Raw genomic sequence first — 11,293 nt, 5'->3', positions numbered from 1 at the left:
CCCACCCCCCCAGCTATTGAAACCTATTTCAGGGAAATTGAGAGCCCAGTGGGAAATGGGCATTGTTCAAGCAGAAGAAGCTGCAAGCATGTCAGTGGAGGAGCGGAAAGCCAAGTTCACCTTTCTGTACGTGGGGGACCAGCTTCATCTCAACCCTCAAGTAGCCAAGGAGGCTGGCATTGCTGCAGAGTCTTTCGGAGAAATGGCAGAGTCCTCAGGAGTCGGTGAAGAAGCTGCTGAAAACCCCAAGTCTGCGAGGGAAGAGGGCATTCCCATGAAGAGAAGGCGGAGAGCCAAACTGTGTAGCTCTGCAGAGACCCGGGAGAGTGACCCCGATGTAGTGAAGAGTACTCCTCAAAAGACGGCAGAGGCTGACCCCAGAAGAGGAGTAGGGTCTCCTCCTGGGAGGAAGAAGACCACAGCCTCTACGCCACGAAGCAGGAAGGGAGATGCAGCATCCCAGTTTTTGGTCTTCTGTCAAAAACACAGGGATGAGGTCAGTACTAAGTTGTGTTTCATGCTAGCAAGTTTCAGAATTTGGGGAACATCCCTTTAGTGCAGAATCATCTGTTTCTCAGCATTATCAGGAGAATCTAGCATGAGTCTTGCATAGATTTTAGATCTAATAAATAAATATTATTAGTGAACAGCCATTCTGACCCTTGAGGGAAAAGATACTTGACTTGCACTCTGGGTTCCTAAAATATCCCTCCTAATGTGGATAAGAAGATACCTAGAATAGGCCAGGCATAGTGGCTCATAATCTCAGTACTTTGAGAGGCCAAGGCGGGAGGATTACTTCCGCTCAGGAGTTTGAGACCAGCCTGAGCAACATGGTGAAACCCCATCTCGACAAAAATTAGCTGGGCATGGTGGCACATGCCTGTAGTCCTGGCTGCTTGGGAGACTGAGGCGGGAGAATCCCTTGTCCTGGAGGCAGGAGGATCCCTTGAGTCCTGAAGGCAGGGTTTGCAGTGAGTTGTGATGGCATCACTGCACTCTAACCTGGGTGACAACAGAGCGACACTGTGTCTCAAAAAATGAAAAGAAAACTGGCACAGAGGGAAGTGGGTCTCATCAGGCTGCGCTTTGCTTGAAGTGTGTGGCCATGTCCTTAATGTGTGACTCTAGGTTAGCATTTTCTCCAGCAGTCTGTTCTGAAGCTTCCAGTGCAGGATGTGCTCGTCTATAAAGCTCATTGTATTCACTGGCACTGAGGGTGTTGATTTATTTTCCTGACATTTAAAAGGGTAGCAATGTGATTAAGACATTTATGTAATTTTCTTAATTGTTTACATAAAATACACAGTCTGTTAGTACATAATAAAGGCTGTAAAGAACTGAAGGAGTTGGGTTCCCCACTTCCAACTTTTGGTTAGGTTACTTGAAGTGGGAGATAGTCTAGTGCTTAAAAGGCTTTTTTTAAGTGTTCATTTTAAATTTACTTCCATAGGAATTTTCCATTCAGCAGTCTAAATCTATGTGGTGATTAAAGGTATCAAAAACAATAGTGTCGGCCAGGCGCAGTGGCTCACACCTGTAATCCCAGCACTTTGGGAAGCTGAGATGGGCGGATCACGAGGTCAGGAGTTCAAGACCATCCTGGCCAACATGGTGAAACCCCGTTTCTACTAAAAATACAAAAAAAAATTAGCTGGGTGTGGTGGTGCCTGCCTGTAATCCCAGCTACTCAGGAGGCTGAGGCAGGAAAATTGCTTGAACCAGGGAGTTGGAGGTTGCAGTGAGCCGAGATCGCACCACTACACTCCAGCCTGGTGACAGAGTGAGACTCCGTCTCAAAAAAAAAGTCTGTCTTCAGAAAATTTTCCATGAATCTTTAACCAGCATGTATTTTGTGGCAGGCAGCATGGCACAAAAAGGAGCCATGAGGAGTTCAGGCAGAGATGCATAAATAGGTGACTGTGGGTATTCTAAGAAATCTACTGGACATGATTTTTTTGTCCCTCTATGGGATCTGGAAATTCTACCAGAGAAAGGCATTTGAGTGATATCTTCAAGAGTAATCCATGGCTGGGCGCGGTGGCTCATGCCTATAATCCCAGCACATTGGGAGGCCAAAGTGGGCCAATCACCTGAGGTTAGGGGTTGAGGCCAGCCTGGCCAACATGGTAAAACCCTGTCTCTACTAAAAATACAAAAATTGGCTGGGCATGGTGGTGTGTGCCTGTAATCCCAGCTACTCAGGAGGCTGAGGCAGGAGAATCACTTGAACTGGGAGGCAGAGGCCATAGTGAGCTGAAATCATGCCACTGCACTCCAGCCTGGGTAATCCATAGGGCTTTTCTCAGGAATGCAAGGGTGGTCTGATGTTAGAAAGCTATTATTGTGACGTACTGTGTAATGCTCATCTCCATAGAGGGAGAAAAGGCATTTGATAAAATTCATTGCTTTTTTTTATTAAGTAAACACCCCGTATTTATGGGGTATATGTGATATTTTGGTGCATGTATTAAAGTTCATTGCTTTTTCTCCTTGGGAGGCTGAGGTGGGAGGATTGCTTGAGCCCAGGAGTTTTGAGGTTACAGTGAGCTGTGATTGTGCCACAGCTTTCCAGCTTAGGTGACAGAGTGAGAGACTGTCTCATAGAAAGAAAAGAAAGGCTGAGTGTGGCGGCTCACACCTGTAATCCCAGCACTTTGGGAGGGTGAGGTAGGAGGATTGCTTGAGCCCAGGAGTTTGAGACCAGGCTGGGCAACATGAAACCCTGTCTCTAAAAAAAATTTTTTTTTTAATTAACCAGATATGATGGCATGTGCCTGTAGTCCCAGCTACTTGGGAGGTTGAGGCAAGAGCTTGAGTCCAGAAGTTTAAGGCTGTGGTGAACCATGATCATGCCAGTGCACTCTAGTCTGAGCCACAGAGTGAGACCCTGCCTTAAACAAAAAAATTATTGCTTATTGATAAAAGGTTACTAAACCAGGAATAAAAGGGAACTTCCTAAATCTGTTGAAGGATATGTATCAGAAGCTTTCATCGAGGATATTACTGATGAAACTTTAGAAGCATTCTCTTTAGGCCAGACATGGTGGCTCATGCCTGTAATCCCAGCCCTTTGGGAGGCTGAGGTGGGTCGATCACCTGAGGTCAGGAATTCAAGAACAACCTGGCCAACATGGTGAAACCCCGTCTCTACCAAAATTATAAAAAATAAGCTGGGTGTGGTGGTGGGCACCTGTAGTTCCAGCTACTTGGGAGGCTGAGGCAGGAGAATCATTTGAACCCAAGAGGTGGAAGTTGCAGTGAGCCAAGATCGTGCCACTGCACTCCAGCCTGGCAACAGAGCAAGACTCCGTCTCAAAGAAAAAAAAAAGCATTCTCTTTAAAATCATGAACGAGGGCCAGCTACAATGGCTCGCACCTGTAATCTCAGCATTTCAGGTGGCTGAGATGGGTGGATCACTGAAGGTCAGGAGTTCGAGACCAGCATGGCCGACGTGGTGAAACCCCATCTCTACTAAAAATACAAAATTTTGCCAGATGTGGTGGCGAGTGATTCAGAAAGGAGAATCAGTTGAATCTGGGAGGTGGAGGTTGCAGTGAGCCCAAATCATACCACTGCACTCCAGCCTGGGCGACACAGTAAGACTCTGTCTCAAAAAAAAAAAAGAAAAAAGAAAAAAGAATGAGACAGGAAACCATTTTTCACCATTTAATAAACATTGTACTGAAAATACTAGCCAATATTAGGCCAGGCACGGTGGCTTATGCCTGTAATCCCAACACTTTGGAGGCCGAGGTGGGCGGATTACTTGAGGTCAGAAGTTCAAGACCAGCCTGGGCAACATGGTGAAACCCCGTCTCTACTAGAAATAAAAAATAATTAGCCAGGTGTGGTGATGCGTGCCTGTAATCCCAACTAATCAGGAGGCCGAGGCAGGAGAATTGCCGGAACCTGGAGGCAGAGGTTGCAGTGAGCTGAGATCACGCTACTGCACTGCAGCTTGGACAACAGAACGTGTCTTCGTCTCTAAGAAAATGCTAGCCAATATTATAAAGGAATAAATAAAGCTGTCATTGTTTGCAGAAGTCTATGTAGAAAACTCAAGAGAATGTACAGAAAATCTTTTAGAATTAAGAGTTTGCCAAAATTGGTGGATATAAAATTAACATACAAGTGCAGCATCAAAGAGGAAATGTAATGTTAAAAAAGATACCATTGATAATAGAAACAAAAATGTCAGGTACTGTGGAATCAGTATTATGAAATATGCATGTAACTTTAGAGAAAAATAACATATTTTAGCAGACCCCAATAAAGGTATGTTTATATATGGGAAGATTCAAGCTTCTGAAGTTGTCAATTCTCCCTTTAATAATCTATAAATTCAGTATAATTCTAATAAAACTTCTAACAGGAATTTCTTTGCGCTTTGTAAGTGGATGCTAATGTGGCCACATTTGAAGAGAGGCTTGGCCTAAGGACTTGCTCTACCAGATGAGAAGTTCTGTTATTTAAGCCCTTTCTTTGTGGAATCACCCTGGCGGCTGGGGCCCTGTATACGTATCCTGAAAACTGGAGGGCCTTCAAGGCTCTCATCGCTGCTCAGTATAGCGGGGCTAAGGTCCGCGTGCTCTCCACACCACCCCACTTCCATTTTGGCCAAACCAACCGCACCCCTGAATTTCTCCGCAAATTCCCTGCCGGCAAGATTACGGCATTTGAGGGTGACGATGGATTCTGTGTGTTTGAGAGCAACGCCATTGCCTACTATGTGAGCAGTGAGGAGCTGCGGGGAAGTACTCCAGAGGCAGCAGCCCAGGTGGTGCAGTGGGTGAGCTTTGCTGATTCCGATATAGTGCCCCCAGCCAGTACCTGGGTATTCCCCACCTTGGGCATCATGCACCACAACAAACAGGCCACTGAGAATGCAAAGGAGGAAGTGAGGTGAATTCTGGGGCTGCTGGATGCTCACTTGAAGACGAAGACTTTTCTGGTGGGCGAACGAGTGACATTGGCTGACATCACAGTTGTCTGCACCCTGTTGTGGCTCTATAAGCAGGTCCTAGAGCCTTCTTTCCGCCAGGCCTTTCCCAATACCAACCGCTGGTTCCTCACCTGCATTAATCAGCCCCAGTTCCGGGCTGTCTTGGGGGAAGTGAAGCTGTGTGAGAAGATGGCCCAGTTTGATGCTAAAAAGTTTGCAGAGACCCAGCCTAAAAAAGATACACCACGGAAAGAGAAGGGTTCACGGGAAGAGAAGCAGAAGCCCCGGGCTGAGCGGAAGGAGGAGAAAACGGCAGCTGCCCCTGCTCCTGAGGAGGAGATGGATGAATGTGAGCAGGCGCTGGCTGCTGAGCCCAAGGCCAAGGACCCTTCGCTCACTTACCCAAGAGTACCTTTGTGTTGGATGAATTTAAGCGCAAGTACTCCAATGAGGACACACTCTCTGTGGCACTGCCATATTTCTGGGAACACTTTGATAGGGACGGCTGGTCCCTGTGATACTCAGAGTATCGCTTCCCTGAAGAACTCACTCAGACCTTCATGAGCTGCAATCTCATCACTGGAATGTTCCAGAGACTGGACAAGCTGAGGAAGAATGCCTTCGCCAGTGTCATCTTCTTTGGAACCAACAATAGCAGCTCCATTTCTGGAGTGTGGGTCTTCCAAGGCCAGGAGCTTGCCTTTCCGCTGAGTCCAGATTGGCAGGTGGACTACGAGTCATACACATGGCGGAAACGATCCTGGCAGCGAGGAGACCCAGATGCTGGTTCGAGAGTACTTTTCCTGGGAGGGGGCCTTCCAGCTTGTGGGCAAAGCCTTCAATCAGGGCAAGATCTTCAAGTGAACATCTCTTGCCATCGCCTCGCTGCCTGCACCTGCCCTTCAGGGAGATGGGGGTCATTAAAGGAAACTGAACATTGAAAAAAAAAAAAAAGAAGTTCTGTTATTTAAAATAACAGTATTTGGCCAGGTGCAGTGGCTTACACCTGTAATCCCGGCACTTTGGGAGGCCGAGGCGTGCACATCACCGGAGGTCAGGAGTTTGAGACCAGCCTGGCCAACGTGATGAAACCCTGTCTCTACTAAAAATATAAAAATTAATTGGGCGTGGTGGTAGGTGCCTGTAATCCCAGCTACTTGGGAGGCTGAGGCAGGAGAATTCTTGAACCTGATAGGCAGAGGTTGCGGTGAACTGGGATTGTGCCATTGTACTCCAGCCTGAGTGACAGAGCAAGACTCTGTCTCATAAAAAATAAAATAGCAATATTCACGCAGGGCAGTCATATGGTCCAAGATGGGGCCCACAACAGGCTCCTAAGCATGTGGACATGGATGGGAAAGGGCTGCAGACCAGCTGGGTGGGATGTCTGCAGTGGACATGGTGCTTGGACCACTGGTGGTTTATGAACTTGGCCAGCATGGGAGAGGAGCTTTGTCACCATGGGAGAGGGAGGGATTTCTTAAACAAGCCAAACTGATAACAGGCTATAAAGGAACTATGTATGTTAACATGAAAATCTAGGCCAGGCATGGTGGCTCACACCTGTAATCCCAGTACTTGGGGAGGCTAAAGCAGGAGGGTTGCTTGAGCCACTGCACCACTTCAGCCTGGGTGACAGAGACCCTGGCTCAAAAAAGGAAAACATTCTTGTGTCAAGGACATCATGAACACAGTGAAAGGACAAATTCTGTAAAGAGCCGAAACACTTCTGAAGGAGAAGGGCAAATATCTTGGAGAGCCAGTAAGTGCATTAGGAGATGCTGCTTAACTGCGGCCATGCCCAGGGAGCTGTATGTTACGATCCTGGTGGGGTGGTCCTTCTCAGCCATCAGGTGAGCAGACATCAGACTCAGAACAGCCGGGGATTGAGAAGATGAGCAACAGTGGGACTCCTCGTACAATACTGGTAAAACATCATTTATTACACCTGTTTTGAGAGAAATTTGATATCTAGTGAATATCTAGTGAAACTGAAGATGTGCTTTTTTTTCTCGTACAGTTTTACTCCTGTTTACCCTAGAGTAATTTTGCCCTTGCACCCAAAGAGAGACCACAGTGTCCAAAACCAAAAAGTTACTGAGTGACAGACTATGGTGTGTTCCTACAGTGTGACTACACATCAGTTAAAGTGAACTCATTGGATGTCAAAGAAGAAACAAATTGCTGAAGGGTGTGCACATTCTACACTTGTGTAAAGTTTGAAGAGGGCCACATACCCATCATTGAGTTTAGCCTATCCCTTTCTCTGCGTCCATCTAAAAAGTGTAAGTGGGCAGCTGTGAAGGTGTGTCCCTCTCTCCAGGAGCCAAGAGGTCTGCCCAGGGAGGAGCCATAACACCTGGTGGAGTAGCCGTGGCCATTGTTGGATATAAATGATACAAAGCAGGCCAGGCGCAAGGTGGGAGGATCACTTGAGGCGAGGAGTTTGAGACCAGCCTGGACAACATAGCAAGATCTTATCTCCACCAAAACTAAACTAAACTAAAATGGTTTAAAGCACTCAGCAATGTGTGGACAGCCACCGTTTCAGGCATGTTGGGGGAGGGTGCAGTGGCAAGCTCTGATTGGACACCTCAGTGTTTGACAGCTAGGCCTGCACAGGGTGGGTGAGGTGCTGGATGCTCTTGGGCCCTGGAAGGAGGGTGAGGCTGTGTCGGGTGGGAACTGCCCCGTCAGCCACTCTGGCATGTTGCTTGGCTGTGTCTCCACAACCTGTTCACTAGTTTGGAATTGTGAAAAAAAGTGGGTACCTGAGAAAGCCACTGTCCAAAGACCACCCTGTTGGCTTTTTGGGACCCAAGTTGATCTCAGGTGGTCCTTCTAGTGCTAAGAAATGTGCCAAAAACGAAAGTCTGGATTGGCACTGTACTAAAAGTAATATAAAACCAAACTGAAGGTGTACAGTTAAAATTGAGTTCTGGGCAGGGTGCAGTGGCTCACACCTGTAATTCCAGCACCTTGGGAGGCCGAGAAGGGCAGGCTGCTTGAGGTTGGTAGTTCGAGAACAGCCTGGGCAATACAGTGAGACTCCCATCTCTACAAAAAAAACAAGAAAATTAACGGGGCATGATGGTGTACACCTGTAGTCTCAGCTACTCAGGAGGCCCAGGCAGGAGGACCACTTGAGCCTGGAAGGTCGAGGCTGCAGTGAGCCATCATTGTGCCGCTGCACCCCAGTTTGGATGACAGAGCAAGATCCTGTCAAAGCAAAAACTACAAAAAATGGAGCTCTGTATTAATGTCCAGCACTGCCTTGCCCACCCCTGGTCACTGATGGAAGGCCCATGGGGCCTCCCTTCCCTCCACTGGACTCTGGCTGGGTGGTTTTGAGGAATTTTCTATTAGAAAAGCAGTGACTATTAGGATGCTCATTATAACTGTTATGAAATAAGCAATTCTAAACTTGAAGAAGCTCCTCCCTGCTTCCATCTATCTAGGTCTTTCTACATTGTTTTTTCTATTTTGGGAGCGCTGGTGCACACAAGGATGGTTTTTGTTGGGTTGTCTGTTAACCAATGGCCATCCCTTGAGATATCGAGTCAGGTGGGGCTTCCCTGCTGTTTCCTGGACCTTCCTTTTCTAGGGTCCCGAGATGGAAGGCTGACTTCAGGACTTTTTGTTGCTTCTTCCTGACTCTTTAGAAGTCATTTTCTTTTCCTTCTTCTTCTTCTTCTTTTTTTTTTTTTTTGAGATGGAGTTTTGCTTTGTCGCCCAGGCTGGAGTGCGAAAGAGCCACCTTGGCCCACTACAACCTCCTCCTCCTGGGTTCAAGCGATTCTCCTGTCTCAGCCTCCTGAGTTGCTGGGACCACAGGCACACGCCACCACGTCTGGCTAATTTTTGTATTTTTAGTAGAGATGGGGTTTCACTTTGTTGGCCAGGCTGGTCTTGAACTCCTGACCTCAGGTGATCCACCTGCCTTGGCCTCCCAAAGTCCTGGGATTACAGGTGTGAGCCACTGCACCCAGCCTAGAGGTCACTTTCTAACTTTGTTTCTCCCTACTAGTGAAGAAATGTACTTCTTTACATATATATAAAGATTTTTTGTTTTTGTTTTTGAGACAGGGTCTTACTCTGTCGCCCAGGCTGCAGTGCAGTGGCATGATCTCAGCTCACTGCAACCTCTGCCAGCTCACTGCAACATCCGCCTCCCAGGTTCAAACGATTCTCTTGCCTTAGCCTCCCAAATAGCTGGGATTACACGTGCCCGCCACCACGCCCAGCTAATGTTTGTATTTTTAGTAGAGACAGGGTTTCACCATGTTGGCCAGGCTGGTCTCAAACTCCTAACCTTGTGATCTGCCCACCTTGGCCTCCCAAAGTGCTGGGATTACAGGTGTGAGCCACTGTGCCTGGTTTGGCTTGAATTTTGAATTTTTTTTTTTTTTAATTTTTGAGACAGGGTCTCACTGTGTTGCCCAGGCTGGATTGCAGTGGCGCAATCACAGCTCACTGCAACTTCCGCCTTCTGGGTTCAAGCAATCCTCTCCTGTCAGCCTCCCTAGTAGCTGGGACTAGAGCCATGTGTCACCACGCCTGGCTAACTTCTATTTTTTATAGGGATGAGGTCTCGCTGTGTTGCCCAATCTGGACTCAAACTCCTGGCCTCAACCTGAAGCAATCCTCCTACCTCAGCCTCCCACAGTGCTGGGATTACAGGCATGAGCCAGTGCGCCTGGCTGGCTCCAGTATAAGCAGCATTTTCACTAGCAGGCTTTTTTGGACTATTTTTTTTTTTTTTTTTTTTTTGAGACGTAGTCTTGCAATGTCATCAGGCTGCAGTGCAGTGGCATGATCTCAGCTCACTGCAACCTCTGCCAGCTCACTGCAACATCCGCCTCCCAGGTTCAAACGATTCTCTTGCCTTAGCCTCCCAAATAGCTGGGATTACACGTGCCCGCCACCACGCCCAGCTAATGTTTGTATTTTTAGTAGAGACAGGGTTTCACCATGTTGGCCAGGCTGGTCTCAAACTCCTAACCTTGTGATCTGCCCACCTTGGCCTCCCAAAGTGCTGGGATTACAGGTGTGAGCCACTGTGCCTGGTTTGGCTTGAATTTTGAATTTTTTTTTTTTTTAATTTTTGAGACAGGGTCTCACTGTGTTGCCCAGGCTGGATTGCAGTGGCGCAATCACAGCTCACTGCAACTTCCGCCTTCTGGGTTCAAGCAATCCTCTCCTGTCAGCCTCCCTAGTAGCTGGGACTGCTGGCACGCGCCACCACATCCAGCTAATTGTTGTATTTTTAGTTGAGATGGGGTTTCACCATGTTGGCTAGGCTGGTCTCAAACGCCTGACAGGTGATCTGCCCACCTCGGCCTCCATAAGGGCTGGGATTATAGGCGTGAGCCACTGCACCAGCCTGAGTTTTCAATTTTTAAAGTCTTTTCTACCTTTCCTGATCCTAATTTTTATACATCCATTGGAGTGGAACCAGTGCTTTATGTCTCAGTTCTTTGTACATGCCTTGGTATTAGTTCTATTGTTGCATAACAAGTTACCTCAAAATTTAGTGACTTAAAACAACAGCATAGATTTATTGTCTCAGTTTCTGTGGGCCAGGAATTTGGCAACCGCTTAGCTTAGTGGTTCTGCCTCAGGGTCTCTTAAAGTTGCATTTAAGATGTTACCTGGGGCTACATCATCCTAAGGCTTGACTGATGCTGGAGGGTCTGCTTCCAGGGTACCTCCCCTCACTCATGCTGCTGGCAGGAGGCCTCGGTTCTTCACCATGTGGCCCTCTCCATAGGGCTGCTGGCGTGTCCTCACAACTTGATGGGGGCTGGCTTTCTCCAGAGCAAGTGATCCAAAAAAGAGCAAGGTGGATATCTTTTATGCTCTACACTTGGAGTCATATGCAACCATTTCTGCACTGTGATATTGATTACGCCGTAAGCAGTAATGGGGGTTTGAGCTCCAGGAGGCAGGGGTCCCGGAGGGGTGGGGGGTCGTCTTGGAGGATGGATACCTAAACATTCTTCAGTGAAACCTGAAAACAAAAGGAAACTCTAAAAAGTGTTGGGGGGAGCACAGTGCAGTGCCTCATGCCTGTAATCCCAGCACTTTGGGAGGCCATGGCGGGCATATCACTTGAGGTCAGGAGTTCAAGACCAGCCTGGCCCACATGGTGAAACCCCCGTCTCTACTAAAAATACAAAAATTAGCCAGGTGTGGTGGCGCATGCCTATAATCCCAGCTACTCAGGAGGCTAAGGTGGGAGAATCACTTGAATCCAGGAGGCAGAGGTTGCAGCGAGCTGAGATCACGTCATTGTACTCCAACTTGGGCCACAGTGAGACTGTCTTTTTAAAAAAAAAAAAAAAAAA

General features: G+C 47.6%; 1 protein-coding gene across 6 annotated transcripts in view; it reads left to right on the top strand.

Annotated features, from left to right (window-relative positions):
* Nucleotides 1–11,293, top strand: part of WHSC1 (Wolf-Hirschhorn syndrome candidate 1) — a 93,497-nt gene that overhangs the window by 27,778 nt on the left and 54,426 nt on the right. For all 6 annotated transcript variants that reach the window (XM_011936765.1, XM_011936764.1, XM_011936763.1 and 3 more), the window contains one exon: nucleotides 14–496. In XM_011936765.1, the coding sequence (XP_011792155.1) occupies nucleotides 14–496 (483 nt within the window). The remainder of the gene's footprint in view (nucleotides 1–13; nucleotides 497–11,293) is intronic.

Source organism: Colobus angolensis, unplaced genomic scaffold (assembly GCF_000951035.1).
Source record: "Colobus angolensis palliatus isolate OR3802 unplaced genomic scaffold, Cang.pa_1.0 Scaffold157, whole genome shotgun sequence".
Classification (NCBI taxonomy): Eukaryota; Metazoa; Chordata; class Mammalia; order Primates; family Cercopithecidae; genus Colobus; species Colobus angolensis.
Note: the sequence above shows the minus strand (reverse complement) of the source record. Positions and strands in the feature narration are given on the sequence as shown.